The sequence below is a fragment of the Gadus morhua genome, chromosome 4 (genome assembly GCF_902167405.1).
Source record: "Gadus morhua chromosome 4, gadMor3.0, whole genome shotgun sequence".
In the NCBI taxonomy this organism is placed as follows: domain Eukaryota; kingdom Metazoa; phylum Chordata; class Actinopteri; order Gadiformes; family Gadidae; genus Gadus; species Gadus morhua.
The window spans coordinates 1,106,751-1,126,816 of NC_044051.1; the positions used below are offsets into that span (position 1 = coordinate 1,106,751).

Genomic DNA, 20,066 nt, shown 5'->3' on the forward strand with positions numbered 1-20,066 from the left:
AGAACAGAAAAAGAAAGAAGTCCAACACTCGGTAATGCAGACAGACAACATGGCGGTCCACCATCACAGCGGGTCAGACCACCGAAGACACGATCTGAAACCACATCCCGCCTCGCCCACACGTCAATTTGCGTCGTCCCGTTTAACGATTTAAAAATGTGTTGGAACAAACATGCTATATTAGTCTTTCACAAACCCCGCCCCCCTCACCAGCTGCCCAATCAGGCTTCAGGGAAAACAGGAATTTGCCCCAATGACAGCGAGTGTTTATTGCCCTGGGGGGCACTGGGGGACTGAGGGGGCGACCCCAGGCAGCTCCACAGCTACGGTGGCTAACGACAGCCAACACACATCCTCACCGTAATCATTTGATCGTTTAAAATTTGGTTTATCATCAGTATTGTAACCACAATCCTTCCTGTCGAGATGGGACAGTTGAAGCATGAGAAGACGAATGTTGGTACACTTGGCAGACCGTGGGTCTGCTGAATAGTCTGACTGTTTTGGGCCGTTCATTAAATACATTCGCTTGTTAGGAGAGTTCAAACCCTCTCAGCCCACAGTCCGTGCCAATCCCAGCTCCTGTTTAATCTACGACCGGAACCTGCGTCATAGTTGGGGAACTCGCCCAGTCCTGCACCCAAAGGCTCTGCGTGGATCAGGGTGGGGGCATTCGGGACGTATTTGGCATTGAGGATTGACATGCACCCTCTAAACACACAGACATTTTGGCAAAATACTAAATTCCCTTGACTAACGTTAACATAGTGCAGTGAAAAGACTGAGGAGTTCTGCGCGCGCGTGCGCGTGTGTTTTCCGCGAACGCACACAAAACGCACAACGCGCGACGATGCTAGCAGGCGCCGTTCCACCGAGACTCGCGGCGTTCTGCGGTAGAGCTCAAATAAATACTGGGACACGCATGCATGAAAACTAGCCCTCTTCAAGAGGGTATTCGGGGGGGGGGGGGGGTCCGCGGCCCGGGGGGCGTTCAGTGCAGGGGGGGGGGGGGGGGCGTGTCCCTTCCTTCTCCAGACCTATCGCCGTATGGAGAAGGAAGAGGGCGGTCCTTAAGTTGTGCTAAAATATAACAAGTCTCTCGTTTCCCTTGACTGAACACACACACGCACACAGACACACACACACACACACAGACAGACACGACCGGGTTGACGACAGTGCCATGGAGATGTTAGTTGTGTGTTGGTGTTGAATGAGGGATGTGACGCGGTGTGTTGTCTGAACACGTGGTGAGGAAGAGGAGGAGGAGGAGGAGCCGGCTGCTGTCCCATGCATTGATATAACAGTATCAGAAGCAGAAGATACGAGGACGTGCTTCCAGAATGGGGGGGAATAAAGGGTTTACCCAGAGAACCGCCAGCACATAATCTCGTCAAATAAGTCTTTGAAATAGATGTTGGATTGCAGTTTTTTTTGTCCTTTTTTTTTTTGTATGTGTGTGTCCATTAAATTGTAAATGCAAGATAAGACCTTTGACAGAATAGGAGTACATCATGTTGTAGATCACATTCAGGCGCCTCTTCTCCACAGCTTCTATACTTCATTGTTTTTGCCGGCGTAAAGTCTGGTCCAGGCTCGGGCTGAGGGAGAGAGACAGAGACAGAGAGAGGGAGAGGGAGAGAGACACAGAGAGAGACAGAGACAGAGACAGAGAGAGAGAGAGAGAGAGAGACAGAGAGAGGGAGACAGACAGACAGACAGAGAGACAGAGAGAGCGAGTGGTGTTTTGCATGGGTTTTGAACAACCTTCAATAACATTAATCAAGCAGTTGCATGCAAATGTATCTCATGGCCTCTGAAGTTTGACCAGGAATCAGAGCCGAGGGCCGGCCTTGGGAATCCTGATCGTAAACATTCTGCATCGGAAAACCTTTCACCAATGACATGACGGCTCGACTCTGAAACTCATTCTCGGGTCTAAAAGGGACGTTTTGGTGACAGCACCCACCAAAACAAAGATTTAAAGGAAAAACATCCAAGACACACTTTACAGGAGTAAATCAAAAATGAAAAGCAGTCCGTGACTCTGAACTGTCAGCGCAGGAGCCATTGTGTGCCGTGGTTTCGTTGTTCCAACGCCGTTCCAGTTGGGTGGTGCCTGCGGTGCTGTCGTGACTGATGCAGTCTCCCTGTCCCTGTCCTTACAGCAGCGCTACACCCATCGGCTCCTCTAGTAGAGTCCTCATGGCCCTCCTCTGCAGGCTGCGGTTGTACACGGGGTTGTACACGGGGTGGCGAGCTCTTAGGAACCCCCCCTCTGTAGTACAGAGCGAGCTGCAGCGCTCTACACAAGGACTCTCTCTCTCAGTGGGGGTAGACCGTGGGGCTCTATTCCTAGGACTCCCTCTCAGTGGGGTTAGACCGTGGGGCTCTATTCCTAGGACTCCCTCTCTCAGTGGGGTTAGACCGTGGGGCTCTATTCCTAGGACTCTCTCTCTCAGTGGGGTTAGACCGTGGTGCTCTATTCCTAGGACTCTCTCTCAGTGGGGTTAGACCGTGGGGCTCTATTCCTAAGACTCTCTCTCTCAGCGGGGTTAGACCGTGGGGCTCTATTCCAAGGACTCTCTCTCAGTGGGGTTAGACCGTGGGGCTCTATTCCTAGGACTCTCTCTCAGTGGGGTTAGACCGTGGGGCTCTATTCCTAGGACTCTCTCTCAGTGGGGTTAGACCGTGGGGCTCTATTCCTAGGACTCTCTCTCAGTGGGGTTAGACCGTGGGGCTCTATTCCAAGGACTCTCTCTCTCAGCGGGGTTAGACCGTGGGGCTCTATTCCTAGGACTCTCTCTCTCAGTGGGGTTAGACCGTGGGGCTCTATTCCTAGGACTCTCTCTCAGAGGGGTTAGACCGTGGTGCTCTATTCCTAGGACTCTCTCTCAGTGGGGTTAGACCGTGGGGCTCTATTCCTAGGACTCTCTCTCTCAGTGGGGTTAGACCGTGGGGCTCTATTCCTAGGACTCTCTCTCTCAGTGGGGTTAGACCGTGGTGCTCTATTCCTAGGACTCTCTCTCAGTGGGGTGAGAGTCCGTAACGCGTCAGTGGGTGTGAAGTATTGTGCTGGCTAGGTGGAAGGGGCTTTGTTATTCTGCATACGGTACACAGGTTTACCATGGACAACCTGCTGGGAGTTACCAATACATTTTAAATAGTGTTGAAATCAGAACAGATTCCCGCCAAAATGACCCGAGTCCTATACTGACCCTATGCGCTGGTTTAACACGCCACGCGTACGGTAGGAGCTAACCACATTCAGACGGGGCCATACCTGTGTCGATGGCTTGGGCTTCGTTGGACTTCCACTGCTCCGCCACGTCGTTGGCCAGGGGGTCGTCTGGGTTGGGCGCGCTTAATAACGCCTGGATCGATAGCAACACGGTGCGGATCTGTAGGGCTGGGGACCACTTGTCTGGAGGCAAACACAAAACAAACGCACCCACAGAGAAAAACACACGCTTAGAAGAAAATCATTATTTCTCATTCAAATACCACAACACCTCCACCGTAAGGGAGGGGAGAGTACAGCCATGAGTCAACGTGTGGGTTTTCTGTTGAGATAACGGAAGGCCAAAGTGTTACAAGGCAACGGTGTGGTCACAACAACAAGGAAGTGAGGCGCATAAATAGTTCCAGACTTCCTACCCAAAACAAAACGGTGGACCATCAACAAACATTAATAGTTTATTTCTGGATTCTTCCGTCCTTCCAATGACGCCCCCTGATCCCGTTGCCTTTGTGATCTAAAGTCAAAGCCATGGTCACATTGTTTTAATATGGAGAACTAGTCTCTTATTGGGAGGAAGTGACACATGCTCGTGATTATAATAAACAGTATCCCTGGGTAGAGCCATCGGTGACCAACCTTCAATAACTGGAACTACCTGCATATACCTACTCTCATACTATGGAAGCCATGCTTCCTCGGAAACGTTAAAGCTACAGTCAAGCTCTGCTCTAATGAGTGGATCCAAAACCACTGGCATTGACGCAGCAACCCTACGTGATATTGCAGTTTTGCGTTTTGCATTACTTATAAACATGATCAAGGAACTATCAATTGATAAATCAGCCATACTGCAGCAGGGGTCCCTGCCAGCAGGGGTTCAGGCAGGGAGAGACACGCAGTAGGAGCAGGGTTATCCAGGGTTCTCCAGGCGGAGGGGCCCAACAGGCCAGCTTCCGGCCTTCGGTTGGCTCACCATGTCGTCTAAGAGCCTGATGTGACTGGGAGGTGTGACTGGGAGGTGTGACTGGGAGCTGTGACTGGGAGCTGTGACTGGGAGGTGACAACGCTGGGCAGCCGTCTCCCTCCGGTTCAGGTGAACTCTAGTAACCCCAACCCCCCCCTTGCTCTAGCGGCGGCAGAGAAAACCTGGGCGGTGGAGTTCATCTGGTAATACATTTTAATGATTATATCACTGCATCCGTTAATAGGCCTTATTAAGGACTGTGTTCACTGCTCACATTTACACAACGTTTTCTAATTAAGAGATTGGAAATGCGCTATGCCGGTGGAGCTACAAGTAGGCTCCTCCAGAGATGCGTTCAGAGTGTCTGCAGGTTTCAACTTGCAGGGTTCAATTTAAGCCTCTTTAAAACCGCAATGGTATACCGATATCACAGCCCGACGGATGAAGGGACTCAACAGTGCACTGCTCATCCTGGGGAAGGTTTACGAGGATATAAATGTATGGAAGGTGCAATATAGCAGAGCTGCTGCTATATAAACAAGTGCTGCGGACAACAGAAGTGTCCTGCACGCGATTTAAGTTATGGCTTAGTGGTCACCACAGCTTGTACGGGAGGCCAGTAAGAATCTATACATAAACGGTTGACATTTACTGGTTAGAAGTTTAGGATTCTTACTCTCACGACAACCTTAAAGGCTGTTAGAAATTATATTCAAGGGTCTTCAATGCCTTTTAAGGCCTTCGGTTGAAAGGTTTGAATTGTAGACTTTTCCATACTTTCAATACCTCCAAGGGTTCCCTGTAGGGATGGGCATAATTAATCGATGCTCGATAATCGATCATTAAGAAATGCGTCGATCAATTTATATTGTTATCGACCAAAAGGACGTTGTGTTGCATACTGTGAGTCTTGAAGCATTTAATTGAATATCACTATGTGGGAGAAATACCACCCTGCCGACTGGTGGAAAGTGAATGGAAGAAGGTTCCTGTCAAAGTTAGCGCGACAATACCTCTGCATCCCCGCAACTTCGGTCCCGTCAGAGCGGGTGTTTACTGCTGCTGAACTGACAGTTACAAGGCTGCGTTCGCGTCTGACCCGCGAGCATGTTAACATGCTTATATTCCTAAACAAAAATATGTAGGCTGGAGTTATGCTATGGACAGTAGGGACAGTCACCACCGTATGTGAGTCGCTCTTTTTTTTCTTAATGTGTTGTCTCTCGCTCCGCTTTTCTTTCGGCTTGGTGCCTCTTGGAGTCGTTACATTTTGCCAAAACTGTGATATTTTAGCAACAAGTTCAGCCTTATTCAGCAATACCTTCAATAAGGTATTGCTTTTAGATAGACTACTAGTTCATGCAATTGTTTGTAAATGGGTGGCTCATCTTTTTGTTGCGAGCCTTTTCCGCGCGCCGGCTGCAGCCTATAGGCATTATATGTCGGCCTTTTTTCCCCCGTTTTTTTCAAAACAGTTATACCGTTTAATGCCCACTTTTAGCCTACTGCCTTTGTTTGATTATGGTTGTCCGATAAGTTGGCTACTTACTGTAATTGGAATAGGCTACCGATTTAGTCTTGTTGAATCGTTTCCAAACCTTTTAGAGCGCCTGTAGGCGCATTGTTCGGACTTTACGAGCGCCGCATAGGCCTATAACCTATAATGCCTGTATTTATTATTTTAAAACTGTTAAACAGTTGTAGGTCTTCAAGTTAACTGTATTGTATTAATGTTGGCCCATACATTATTGTTGGAATAAAGATTTCATTGATAAAAACATGCTGCATTTTCTACCAACGGGAATTTCAATATAGCCTATAGAAAAAAGTTAATGATTAATCGATAATTGATCGATAACTCTAGCGATGCTCGATCAAGGAAATTTCTTCAAATGCCCATCCCTAGTTCCCTGTATCTGAAAGATAACCAGCCAATGTACTACCCTGTGTCACCAAAGAGGCATGTGACCGCAGAGTGATTAGTTAGTCAGAGGTAGTTATTTTGAGGGTAGGAGGAGTTTGACCAGAAATCGTTGGGCTAACTGCATTGCAGCAATACTTTCAATTTCACGTTGAACAATGACTGAAAGTGCTGTTGTCTATTCCTATGAATCTGTCGTTGGTAGAAAATGTAGGCTTGTGACAACAGTCAACGGATCGTATTATGACAATTGAAGAGAAGAGCTGTTATTCGCTGTTATTCCTACGCCAATAGAACTTTGTCGATCAACACCGCAAACGTAGAACTGAATGGTTCTCTGCCTCCTTCAAAATATAACTTGCAACAATGCGTTTGACTGACAAAGGTCCCGTATCCCACTTTGCGAAATGTGCACATTTGGCAAAGCTGGTCAATAAAAATGTACAGCGTTTTGCAGACTAATGCGTTTTAAAAGTTATTGGGAAATAATCTGTTTGGCCCGGCTGGGCAAAATTGGATTATAGCAAGCAACCACCGCAGTCACGTCGTTGAGTGTTGAACGTTTTTCTGAGATATATTATTTTTTTATATATATATATATATATATATATATATATATATATATATATATATATATATATATATATATATATATATATATACACACACACAGATTGAGACTACGTTCCCTCTGTTTACTGCGTATAATAAGATCTCCAGAACCTGCGCCCCACTGTTCATTTAGAGATGTGTCTTCGTGTATCAGCACGAGTGACGAGTGAATTTCCAAAACCAGTTGGCCGTTTCCTTTCCATGGATCCTGTCCGTTCTGCTGCTGCTCACCAACACTTTGCTCAGCGCTCCATAAACTAGTCAAAGTTATGGATACGGTTTGGATCACGATATTAAAAGGAGCGCCGTTGTTGGATAGTAGATGTTGGATAAAGCGTTCCCTCCTTCTTAATGTTAATTCACCTAACTGACTTTATTACTTGAGGTTGACTCTGCTCCCAACAGCCCCCGTCGATCGGATCGTTTGATCCTAATCTAGAATCACCATGGAGACGACGGCCCGACCCCGGTACGCGTCGGTGGTCTGCGCCCCGCGCCCCATCGGCCCCTCCGGAGACACTCGGCGCCGCCCCCGCTCCGAGACGCGACCTCACCTTTTAAAATGTCTAGACAGATCCTGCCCAGCTTGTCGACGTTGGGGTGGTAGATCTTGGTCATGAAGCGGACCTTGGGCGCGGCCATGGGGTACTCCTCCGGGAGGAACAGCTCCAGCTTGAAGGTGCCCCCTTCGAAGGGCGAGTCCTGGGGGCCGGAGATGACCACGTGGAAGTAGCGTGCGTTGCCCTCGTCCGGCTTCGCCATGATGCCCTGCACCGGCTCCGCCATGAGGCGCTGAGTCTCCTGAACAGAGGAGGACGGGTCGGCTGTTTAACCCAGCTGACGACTAGAGCCACGGGGTGAGGGGCCAAGGGGTTAGGGGTCAGGGACCAAGGGGGTTAGGGACCTGAGGAGTTAGGGATTAGGGGGTTAGGGACCTGAGGAGTTAGGGACCTGAGGAGTTAGGGGTAAGGGGTTAGGGACCTATGGAGTTAGGGGTAAGGTACCTAGGGGGTTAGGGGTAAGGGACCTAGGGGGTTAGACACCTTACCACCAGGTGGACCGTGGACAGTGAAATACTAACCTCCAATATTGAATATTATTACTTTTAAATCGAATTACAAAAAAAATATTTCTGATCAATGTCTGATTTCAAAGTATGTATCACAATAAAGTACCCAGAATGCGGCCTTTATACAGCCGGCCTTTATAGTCATTACATGCATCACATTTACATGTCCGCTACTGTACTATCTTTTGAGGAAATGACATCCTCCTCCGTCACTCTCCTTGATTAATGCTTTCGTTTTGTTGCATTGATTTAAATCTTTGGGTTTATTTTTTCTAACATTAAAGACGGTTTCAAATGTACGAGAAATCCCTAAGTACCACTAGTAAACCTGCTAACCTCAGCCAGGGCAGGGTTTGGTATCTAGTCAACGCACTGTTTACTAGCTGTCTGTGGACACATACACCACATACCCACATATTAGACAATACTGTACAATATACGCCGGTTATTGACAACATATACTATTATTCTAAAGCCAGTACTTATAAAAACGTGCGTTGATCTAACTGAATAGTTGTGAACGTCAGGCTTGGTAAATGAGTTAAAGTGAGAAACCCGGCAGTAGCCACGCTAACGTTAGCCTGGTGAGCTGACGTGCTAGCGCTAGCCGCATCAACATTGGCTCGCTAAGCTACATTAGCCGACAGTAGCCGTGCTAACCTAGCCTGTTCCCCGGACTGACGTGAGAGGAGCCTCAGTCGGGCCAACATTTGCCTTTTAAGTGAGTTAATGTGATAGCGCTTGTAGTCGTGCTAACAGGTTAGCTCAGTGAGTGAGGGCTGTGCTAACGTCAGGCTAACGTCGGACCGCACGCTACACGTGCCGATATCGAGGAACACACGTCATGAAATGTGATAAATGGGTCTTAATGATTCGCCCGCTTGTGTCTTGATATTTACCTTTATAATCCTACGGGGCAGACCAGCCATCTTGAGCTAGCTGAGGTATTTTTAGCCGTGAGTCTTCTTCTCTTCGGGTTGATGGACTCGGTGGGGGGCGGGGCGATCCGCGGTGGGAGGGCGGGGCCAATCCGCGGTCTTTTCCGGTGACCGTGCGTGACGTAAGCGCCGATGACACGCAGGGCGGCTGCGGCGGCGGACCCGTTTTACCTGTAATGTGTTTTTCTATCTCTCGGGCGATCGTTTTTGTAGGATGTATTTGTTAAACCGTAGTCATAAGAAGGTCCTCTCTCGGAGATGGCATTGTTATGAGACGGTACATGTCGGACGGACGAGCGTTTACCTTCGTTTGGTTAATTGACTTCCTGTTAATAAAACATTACGTCTACACGACACATCATTACAATCACAATCTAGTGTAAGATATTTGGTGGAATACCGATTTTCCTACTTGTGGGTGACTCTTTATATCATCGGACGGCAGCTTGATTTTGTATTGCCTACTGTGCAATACATAGACATATAAAAATGGTGTTATGTCCTGTTCGTTCGTTATTGTATTTTGTATTCATTTGAGGATGCGACGACCCCGTGTGGTCGTTGGCCCATTGCTGCCCCCCTTTGCCCTAGTGTGGGAAAAGGACCAGGCAGAAAACTACTGATGTTTTATGTTCAACAATTCTACGAATCTGTTGGCATTATTCAAAGTGCGTCTTTTTTATATACTATATACAAATATGATATAACCTCAATGGGCTTTACATTTACATGTAGGGCACTTACTCTTTTATCCAAAGTGACTTACATAAGTATGTTTTTCATAAGAATGGGAAACAATATAGCATTCGAATCCTTAAACAATTAAAACTAGAGTTCCTGTGGTGGATGTCTCTAGATTTCCTTATACATTATCAACACAAGACAAGTATGTAGCCATTTGTAAATTTTTATTAGCAAAAATTAAAAAATAACATTTTTGACCTCACTGGTTCTGGCGAAATTGTGCTTAGAGCCGGAAACTCATGAACAGGAAAAAGGTTTGGTATACATGTCCTTTTATTTTCTTAGATAATACTTGGTGATTGTAAGTACCACTGATAAAGATATGCAAGCCTGACGGGAGTAACACACTTTAACGGAGAGTCTAACGTAGCCAGACATACATCTGGTTAAAAGCCGTAACAAGAAGGTTCAAAATACGTAATACATAGAGGCATGGCCAACACTTTTGGTTTTAAATAATATCTCAACGAAGATGCAGTCAAAGATAACTGATAAAATAATGGTGGTTGAGATGGGGGTTACCATTAAGGTAAAGGTTGTCACATTCTCAGTTCATGCAGTTTAACGAGAGAGAGAGAGAGAGAGACAGAGAGAGGGAGGGACCTCAAGGTTCTTGGTAATAGCTGAGCTGAGCTGAGCAGCGGGATGCAGTGTCATCACTCCTTCACACGGGAACGTCCCCCTGACCTCCGTCGACCTCGGTGACCTCTGTCATGAACACGTCCCCCTGCAGCATGTTCTGAAACCCAACCACCACATGACCCCTCAGACAACTTCCTGGCCAATCAGGAGTGAGGATCACTGCCATTGGTTAGGGGACTGGTGACATCACGCATTCGGACAGATCTGGACTGCTGTTGGTTATCTGGTCGTCTCTCGAGATAAACGAGTGGTTTCCATGACGTTAAGCCGTCCTGTTTGTTGAGCAGAACCTCTGTGGGGAGGCAGACCAGAGCCTGGGCCGGAAGGGGCGGAGCTACACCTTGTTTCCTGTTTGGAAACTCATTTGTGCGTGTGGGCGAGGCTTTCAGAGGGAGGTTTTGGTTCGTGTGTTTCCACAGTGGCAAGTCAACACTGAGTTACTGTGAAACCTTTATCGCCATTTCTTTTGACAGTTTACTACCGCTGGTCAATTTTTTTTTTTAAAGATGTAATCAATAGCGAAACCCCTTTGATTAACCCACTGCATCCACTAATGTTAACAAATTGGTTAAATAATGCACGCACCCTCATTGCAAAGTGTTACCAAAGAAGTCTGATGCAGTATTGGAGGAATCTTACTCACCGTTAAATTATTAATCTCCTCAGAAAACACCCCGATCTGTCTGACGGTCCCCTCAGAGTCCTCCATCTGCACAGAGCAAGAGGAACACACAGGTCAGACGAGCGCCGTGAAGGTAAGAGGACGAACTCACCACAGCTCTGTCCTATCCAGCCCAGGTACCTGCGCCAGCTGGCCATAGCTGGGGAGGCCCTGCTGGAAGCTGGCGTTTTTGGGCATCTCCACGTCGATGGGACACACGTAGTCACTGGTGTCCTCCGGCTGCTTCCTCCTCAGGGTGCCGAAGCCCCCGAACGAGAGCCTCCGGGGCTGGGGGGGGACAGGGGAGGGTCAGAGAGAGACAGGGGAGGGAGAGAGAGAGACCAGGGGAGAGAGAGAGAGAGACCAGAGACCAGGGGAGAGAGAGAGACCAGGAGAAAGAGAGAGCGACCAGGAGAGAGAGAGAGCGACCAGGGGAGAGAGGGAGAGAGACCAGGGGAGGGAGAGAGACCAGGGGAGAGAAAGAGAGACCAGGGGAGAGAGAGAGACCAGGGGAGGGAGAGAGAGAGACCAGGGGAGGGGAGAGAGAGAGACCAGGGGAGAGAGAGAGAGACCAGGGGAGAGAGAGAGGGACCAGGGGAGAGAGAGAGAGACCAGGGGAGAGAGAGAGAGAGAGAGAGACCAGGGGAGAGAGAGAGACCAGGAGAGAGAGAGAGCGACCAGGGGAGAGAGGGAGAGAGACCAGGGGAGGGAGAGAGACCAGGGGAGGGAGAGAGACCAGGGGAGGGAGAGAGACCAGGGGAGGGAGAGAGAGACCAGGGGAGGGAGAGAGAGACCAGGGGAGAGTTAAGGTGGAGCAGTAAGGGGGGAGCGGTACCCTGACCCTGGCGGTCAGACGGGGGGGGGAGTGGTACCTTGACCCTGGCGGTCAGACAGGGTGCAGCGGTACCTTGACCCTGGGGGGTCAGACGGGGTGCAGCGGTACCTTGACCCGGGCGGTGGCGGTCAGCAGGCTGTAGTCGGGGTTCTCCAGGCCGTCCTGCTTGCTGCGGCCGGCCTCGGCGCCGGTCAGGAGGGTGAAGTGCGTCCCCAGGTGGCGCCGCAGCAGCGTCTTGCTGGGGGGGATGTTCAGCAGCAGGGCCAGCGTCTCCACGTTGAAGCGCGGCTCCAGCACCTCCAGGGAGGGGGGGCGGAGGACAGTTAGGGGCGTTTGGTCCGGGTGGGGGGGGGGGGGGGTGGTCAGGCCATCTTTGTGGTCTATTGAGTACTAAAGAGACTACAGCCCAGTTCCAGACCCGACGGCCATGAAGGTACAGGATGGTGTACACAGAATCTGTCCAGCGGACCACAACGAGTCCTATTCGAAGCAAGCTAATGAATGACGCCCCTATGGTACTGTACCCCAAAACAATGGGGTTCAATGGATTATTCTGCTTCATGCCACAAATATGAACCACGCTGCTCCTTCATCTGCTTTGGGCTCCTGCAGCCTCAAAGCACTTCCTGAGTCTCCCTCTCTTCCCTCTCTCTCTCTCCCTCCCTCTCTCTCTCTCCCTCCCTCCCTTCCTCCCTCCCTCCCTCCCCCCCCTCTCACTCTACCTCCAACCCCTCTCCCTCCCTCCCTCCCCCCCCCTCTCTCTCTCTACCTCCAACCCCTCTCCCCCCCCCCCCCCCCCCCTCCCTCCCTCCCTCCCCCCTCACCATGAGTCCCCCGTGCACCCCGCTCCCCCTCAGGTTGGGGGCGTACTCCGCCAGGTCCACGGAGCGCAGCCACTCCATCACCCTGTGATTGGTCCACTGGGCCACCTCTGCCGGAGTGATGTTGTTCTGGAACAGACGCAGGACTCGGAGATCAGGAAGGTTCCTCATTGAGACGGCCCCCTCCACAACTACATCTTTTTTTTAATGCACTTAAAGAAATATTCTACAGTGAATCATGAAATTGAACAGCTGTATATATATTTTTATTTTTGCATTGTTATGCTTTCTTATACAGTAAAATAGAGAGCAAGGTATGGGAGATAGAGGGGAGCACACGAATCAAAGGACCACGGGAGGAATCGAACCCGGGTCACTGCGGTCAGGACTGAGCCTGTATGGTACACGTTCTACTCCATGAGCCACCTGGGCGCCCGACAACTATATATTTGTGCGTGTATTGGATGACCATGTAGGGCAGTTTAAAACCAGGCTTGTATAATTTAAGTAGCTAGCAGCAAGCTAGCAGCCAGCTAGCCTGCCTGCTTTGTCCGTTAGTTAAATTAAACCCACAACAGTTGGTTTAATTTAACTAACGGACAAACCAGGCCGGCTAGCTGGCTGCTAGCAGCAAGCTAGCAGCCAGCTAGCAGCCAGCTAGCAGCCAGCTAGCAGCAAGCTAGCAGCAAGCTAGCAGCAAGCTAGCAGCAAGCTAGCTGGTCTGGTTTGTCCGTTAGCTAAATTAAACCAACGACAGTTGTGAATGCCTTCCCTCTGCCCGCCCGTAGACCAGTCGATGTGTCGCGGTGACCCATGTCGTGGTGTGTTTGGGGCGCGGCCCGTCCCCTACCTCGTCCGACGGCCGCCGGCGGAGGCAGTTGGGCTGGTAGCGGTTGAGCCGCAGCACCTGGACGGCCCGCTTGATGCTGAGGTGGTGGAGCACACTGCCCACCTTCAGGGACAGCAGGTCCTCCTGGGGACAGACAGACACACGGGTCAGTCAGGGGGACCGACAGACAGACAGACAGACAGACAGACAGACAGAGAGACAGACAGACAGACAGACAGACAGACACACGGGTCAGTCAGGGAGACGGACAGACAGACAGACAGACAGACAGACAGACAGACACACGGGTCAGTCAGGGGGACCGACAGACAGACAGACAGACAGACAGACAGACAGACAGACAGACAGACGGGTCAGTCAGGGGGACAGACAGACAGACAGACAGACAGACAGACGGGTCAGTCAGGGGAACAGACAGACAGACAGACAGACACACGGGTCAGACACACGGGTCAGTCAGGGGGACCGACAGACAGACACACACAGCTAACTCAGGGAGACAGACAGACGGCTCACTCAGTGGGACAGACGGACACACATGGCTCACTAAGGGGGACAGAAAGACAAGACAGACAGACAGGGCTCGGAGCCCTCTGCTTTAACCCCGGGGGACAGACAGATAGGGCTCAGACATCAGCCCGTATGCTTATGTATTTAAGCATATGCATTATATTCTTTTTATCCTGAAATGTTCATTATATGTCTGAGATAATATCTGTATGTTTATGTCTTTTATGTCTGGTGAGTGAGAAATGTCCACCTTTGTGGACCCTAAAGGTTTATTATACTATATTCTCTGTAACCCCGTTTGTTTAAGTCACAGACAATAATCTGTGTACTGTGGACAAATTAACCAACAATATTTATCTGAAACATGGGAGGAACATGAGTTTGATCATGCCTTCTGAATGCTGGATCATAACGTCTGTAGCCATAACCAGCGTGTTGAGACCAGCGGGCTTCACTGAGCTGGCAGACCAACAGCAGATCAACGCCACGGGGTTGTTTTTGGTCGGATCCAGGTCTTCCTCAGAGATTAAAAACTATTTTCCCCTCGGGGCCAATAAAGAATCTGAACAATGCAAACATTTTCCAGCGAACAAAGTGGATTCAAATGATGTTTGTTTACAGACATTTTTTTGTATCTGTTTGAAGTAAAAACTCACTGCTTATTATCAGTAGTTTACAAGCGAACAGAAACTCTCTATGACAGCATACCGTACAAACATACGCCCATATATGGACACGATGCATTGTTCTCCTCTCCTCTAGACGTGCGCACGCTGCCCTCTGCACCTGTGGTTATGACCTTATAAGGGCAGACCATACCTTACACCTTGTGATGCATTCCTCCCTCCATTCCTTCCCTATTCACTCACTCACTGTTCCCTATATAGGGTTCATGATAGAGTGCACTATATAGGCAACGAACAAACGAGAATTCGGACACTAGGCTGAACATTTCTAAACTCAAATTGTGGGTATTTTAAGTGCACTATTTAGTGAATGAAATTAACCACTGAGAATTCAAACACCGCTACAAAATGGCGAGCACCCTGTAGAGTGCACCACATCCGTGATAGGGAACCATTTCGACCACAGCTGTTGTTCCATGCAGCCCCGCCCACTTTGTCCGCTGACTTCTGTGCGTATAAAGTTGGGAACCCCGCAGGCTCACCACGGTCATGTGGTGCAGCATGCGACCATCGACGCGAGCCTCGTCGAACTGGCTCTTGTACTGGGGCAGCCCGATGTCGTCCAGCCATCCTGGGGGCAACAGTGCAGTCCTGCTCGTTAGTACGAGGTCAAGTTTATTATAGAGCCCTTTAAAAGCAACAACAGTTGACCACAGTGCTGTACTATTCAACTATTGAGTTATAAAACAAACAAATGAATACTATTAAAAAGGACGAAAAGTTAAACGCAAATACAGAGAATACAAATACACAGGTTGTTTTGAACACCTCTCTCCCTCCCTCCCTCCCCTCCCCCTCCCCCTCAAATTAAAACTGATATCACTGTTCCTTAATTGGTCAAATCTTTAAACAGTTATTCAATGATATATAATTCATAATAGTTATACATTTCAACCGTTTGCTAACACACGTGAGGACGGACGTGCTTCGCAGCCATTCTTGCGAGGTCCCAAACGATCTCATACCAAACAGACAAATCTTTTAAGCCGATTAGAGCATAACGGCATTCTACACGGTTCCTCCTAATCCCCTCCAAAAAGGAAGCCTTTTGGTGACATGCGTTTGAACCCCGTGAAAACCAGAACCGGAACACGTGGACTCACGGGTGACCCAGTTGTGGTTGAGCTTCCCCTGGAGGTCGTCATCCTCCGGGCCGACCGCGGCCCGGAGCGCCAGCTGCAGCTTCTTCCTGTGAAGGGGGTTCCTGATGCACAGCTCCTGTAGAGGCAACCCACAACAACCTCAGGTCAGTCCCTTAATGATACCCCTTTGAGACAGAGGGTTTTCCTGTGAAGGGGGTTACTGCTGCACAGCTCCTGTAGTGGCAACCCACAGGAGACACGGACACACCTGCCGTCAATCCCTTAATGAAGGGAAGTCCTCATACATGGGCTGTCTCGGCATGACACTGCTCCGTATTAATGCTAGATCAAAAGGAATTCACCTCCTTCAATTCAAAATGTCTTATTTTTGCGGCCTCTCTTTGTTCACAGGCATTGGACCATCGACACAGAACCCGCTCACACCACCCAGCCAGCCTCGCTACACTAGTTCTCGTAACACACCTGATCAGCGGGTTAGACTGGATAGAACAACATTGCTGAGTTTTTTATCCTAAAGTCTCGCCTACTAACTGGGTGGGGAGCAAACTCACACATTGTGACTTTAAGATGACACTTTAGTTTACCAACACATCATTGAAGAGCCGATCGGCCTCCATTAATGATTTCCTTTATTCCAATCAGTGATTCATAATGGCTTTCAAATCTTTTTTAGGCTCCCTTTTAGGACCTGGCTGGGGACAACAGATGGAAATCAGAATTTGCAGCTGACGGTCTTATTTACAGCGAGCAACGCGTCTGTTAATGAACGAGCCCCGCCCCTATGACTGAACGAACACGCGTCCCGACGGCCACCTTCTCCAGGTCGCTCTGGGGCGCGTCCAGCAGCGTCTGCCCCGAGAGGATCCACTCCCGCCCCTGGGCCACGTACTGCCCCAGGCCCTGGGCCGCCAGCCAGCCGCACACCTGGTCGCTGCTCCACTGGGGGAAGGGGGGGTCTGCAGGCCTGGGAGGGGGGGGGGAGACACACACACAGGGGGGGAGACACACAGGGGGGGAGACACACACACAGGGGGGGAGACACACAGAGGGGTGGAGGAGACACACACACACACACCGGGGGGGAGGAGACACACACACAGGGGGGGGGGGGGAGACACACACACACACACACACACACACACACACACACACACACACACACACACACACACACACACACACACACACACACACACACACACACACACACACACAGTGGGGGAGACACACACACACAGGGGGGGAGGCACACACACACACAGGGGGGGAGACACACACACACACAGGGAGAGAAGCACACGCATACGCAGGCGCACAAACAGGGAACCACACACACAGGGAGGCGCACAAACAAACACACACAAGTAATAGTTTAAAAAGTTTTAGAAAAAGTTCCAAAGTAAACTTTTTCTCCGCACAGAGCCCGGCCCGTCTCGGTCAGCCTACCCGCCGTCCTGCTTGAGGTCATGTGACCAGCCGAGGCGGGGGCCCGCGGTGGCCCTGACTCCGCCCCTTCTGAACTCAGAGTCTGACGGGTCGTCCAGGTTCAACGAGGAAGAGTGGCTCCTCTTCATCCTGAGAGAGAGAGAGAGAGAGAGAGAGAGAGAGAGAGAGAGAGAGAGAGAGAGAGAGAGAGAGAGAGAGAGAGAGAGAGAGAGAGAGAGAGAGAGAGAGAGAGAGAGAGAGAGAGAGAGAGAGAGAGAGAGAGAGAGAGAGAGAGAGAGAGCTTAGCCAATGACATTGCGAGTACAGGTGATTGGCGCCCATTGGACCAATCGGAACCCCATGGTTGCCCCTGGCGATGAGTTACCTGCCAAAGAACTTCCTCAGCCCCTTGGTCTTCTTGCGGGTTTCGGGTGAGGAGGCGGAGTCCGGCCCGGCGGGGGCGGAGCCTCGCGGCGGGGGGGGCGGGGCCACGGCCAGGTCCAGGTGGTCCGTGCCCCTCTGCTCCGCCTCCGCTGGAAACAGGAAGACGTCAGGACCACAGACACACACACACACACACACACGGGGGACTCCAAAGACCCCCACACCACCATGCTTGTCCACCCATCCCCTTGGTTCTAAACGGCCATCTTGGAGTTTAGAACCAAGATGGCCGCCAGGTGACTCAGGACGTTTGCAGATGGAGCCGACTACAAGGAGGAGGGACAACTGGATGTCGATTGGTCGGGCCGTTAGCCAATGAGCCGAGGGCAGACAGGAAACACCTCACACACCCATAGGAAGAAAAAAACACCTCGGAATTTGAATAAAGAAAATATATTCAAATGTTTTGACAGAAAGAGGAGGGAAAGTCCATCAGCAGGTGGTGGCATTGCTACATCAGCACTAATCCCGTCCTACATCCAGTAGTGCCGACCCCAGGGCAGCCAGACGGCAGCCCAGCCCCAGGCGGCCTCCATGGGCACCACGGAGACCGCCTGCACCCGACAATCACTGCAGTGCCCAGACTTGACCCCAGAAAACAAACCGATTACACAGACCCTTGTGGTTTACGACTACAGTGCACGAAAGGTCAAGTCTGTCGGAAGTATGTACACTTCAGACAGATATGTACTGCATATACTCAGTTACTTTCAGGAGTTTCGTAGGGAGCAACAGCGAGAGAAGCAGACCGGAACAATGCTGGAGCCATGCAAGGGATTGGGAAGAAATAACATATTAAACGTCAATAAAATAGAATTATAATAAGTAAGGGACACTGTAGTGATTAATAATATTTAATTTGTTTCAGGTATACTTCTTAGTTTTTGCCAACAACTTTCTTAATTCCTATTTTCGCTGGTCTAGGGATGACGCATGGACAAGTTCGGCCAGCAGGGGGCGTCGTCGCTCTCCGACTCACCCAGGTTTGGAGAGCTGCCCGTCCGCTTGGCTCCACGCGACTTGAAGAAGAAGCCGCGGCCGAAAGAGGAGCGCGCCTTCTTGGTGCCGAAGCTTTCATTCTGTAGCGTTGGAGAGGCCGATCCCTCCTGACTTGTGCTCTGGAATGGAATGACGGAACGCACACCGAGTGAAACGCTAAAAAATGTTGCTTCAACTTTCTCTTACTGTATTTATTTTGCGCGTCAAAACAATTTTTGGACCATTCGACATCCCTCAAACTTTGTGTCTAACGAACAAAATCCTTACACCGCCGTCTCAATCCAATTAACTATGCACGAGGGACGCAGTGCCACAGAGTGACGGTGTACAGTGACACAAGAGCACGTCTAACCACACTGCAGTTCCATGATGACACCACTAGGTGGCACAACTCAACAACCTGACACCCCATGTCCTCATCAATTCTGTAGTGGTCCCACCGGTGCGTCTAACCACCGCGTCAAGGACCACTAAGGGGCGACCAGAAAACTTAACCTAATTGATTTCAATTCACTGCCATTCAAGTGGCATGTCTTTAACATGAGGGGGCCGCAGGGTTGTGAGAGGGTGAGGGCGCTGTGTGTGTGTGCGCGCCTCTCTTGTAAAGTTCCAACGGCCTCTCGGTACATTAGAGGACAAGATAATCTGTCGTGGAAAGGTTCGACCAAAGGTTGTTGAAATGTATGATTAGATTTGTGTTGATTCGTGTGATGATTCGAAGGTCTGAAAGACCATCTGTTATTTTCTTTATAATTAAGATGTATTTATTTCCCTGCCACGAAAGGTGGAATAACTAATAAAATAAATCCAAGTATCGGCATCGGGCCAAACTTTCATGTTAAACATCGATATCAGCACACCGTTTCACTATCGGTGCATCTGTACTTTTGACCCCAAGGTTGCAGAACACTGTTCCGCCTTTAACTACACATTTTTTAATTAGTTGAGTTCACATTTGGGATGTTCCAGACGCTCACCTGCTCAGCACCGGGGGGGGTTTGGGCCGTGCTGCTGGACGGAGGCGCTGAGCTGAAGACAAGAAATACCAACAAACACAAGTGAGCCCCAGCGAGTGGAGGGAAGCGAGTCAGGAGGAACGCAGGAACCAGGAAGGGCCAGGACAATGGGGGGGGGGGGGGTACCTCTCTGTGGTCTGCTGCCGCTCCCGGTCCAGAGCCGTCATCTCTGACAGCACCGCGATGCAGGGGCTGGACTGGGGGCGAGACAGGCAGGGGTAAGACACACAGACAGACAGACAGCATACAGACAGACAGAACGAGAGACAGACAGACAGCATACAGTCAGACAGAACGAGAGACAGACAGACAGAACGAGAGACAGACAGTCAGACAGCATACAGTCAGACAGAACGAGAGACAGACAGACAGACAGAACGAGAGACAGACAGACAGAACGAGAGACAGACAGACAGGCAGCATACATTCAGACAGAACGAGAGACAGACAGACAGAACGAGAGACAGACAGACAGAACGAGAGACAGACAGACAGACAGACAGACAGACAGACAGCATACAGACAGACAGAACGAGAGACAGACAGACAGAACAAGAGACAGACAGACAGAACGAGAGACAGACA

General features: G+C 50.0%; 2 protein-coding genes across 2 annotated transcripts in view; both read right to left on the bottom strand.

Annotated features, from left to right (window-relative positions):
• Positions 1 to 1,428: 1,428 nt before the first annotated feature.
• On the bottom strand, positions 1,429 to 8,869 carry LOC115541489 (ubiquitin-conjugating enzyme E2 N). Its single transcript, XM_030353236.1, has 4 exons — positions 8,707 to 8,869; positions 7,293 to 7,539; positions 3,284 to 3,424; positions 1,429 to 1,601 (listed from the first exon to the last, which is right to left on the bottom strand). The coding sequence occupies exons 1-4, from the start codon at positions 8,734 to 8,736 to the stop codon at positions 1,555 to 1,557; spliced, it is 465 nt and encodes a 154-aa protein (XP_030209096.1). The 5' UTR covers positions 8,737 to 8,869; the 3' UTR covers positions 1,429 to 1,554.
• A 767-nt stretch (positions 8,870 to 9,636) lies between these two features.
• LOC115541421 (liprin-beta-1) overlaps positions 9,637 to 20,066 on the bottom strand; it is a 30,474-nt gene continuing 20,044 nt past the window's right edge. Inside the window, exons 12-25 of the mRNA XM_030353148.1 lie at positions 19,608 to 19,678; positions 19,443 to 19,494; positions 18,446 to 18,584; positions 17,408 to 17,555; positions 17,044 to 17,172; positions 16,411 to 16,561; positions 15,598 to 15,712; positions 14,977 to 15,065; positions 13,299 to 13,421; positions 12,452 to 12,577; positions 11,736 to 11,924; positions 10,934 to 11,080; positions 10,775 to 10,840; positions 9,637 to 10,228 (exon numbers count right to left, since the gene is read on the bottom strand). Coding sequence (XP_030209008.1) covers positions 10,154 to 10,228; positions 10,775 to 10,840; positions 10,934 to 11,080; positions 11,736 to 11,924; positions 12,452 to 12,577; positions 13,299 to 13,421; positions 14,977 to 15,065; positions 15,598 to 15,712; positions 16,411 to 16,561; positions 17,044 to 17,172; positions 17,408 to 17,555; positions 18,446 to 18,584; positions 19,443 to 19,494; positions 19,608 to 19,678 — 1,620 coding nt within the window. The 3' untranslated portion in view covers positions 9,637 to 10,153. The remainder of the gene's footprint in view (positions 10,229 to 10,774; positions 10,841 to 10,933; positions 11,081 to 11,735; positions 11,925 to 12,451; positions 12,578 to 13,298; positions 13,422 to 14,976; positions 15,066 to 15,597; positions 15,713 to 16,410; positions 16,562 to 17,043; positions 17,173 to 17,407; positions 17,556 to 18,445; positions 18,585 to 19,442; positions 19,495 to 19,607; positions 19,679 to 20,066) is intronic.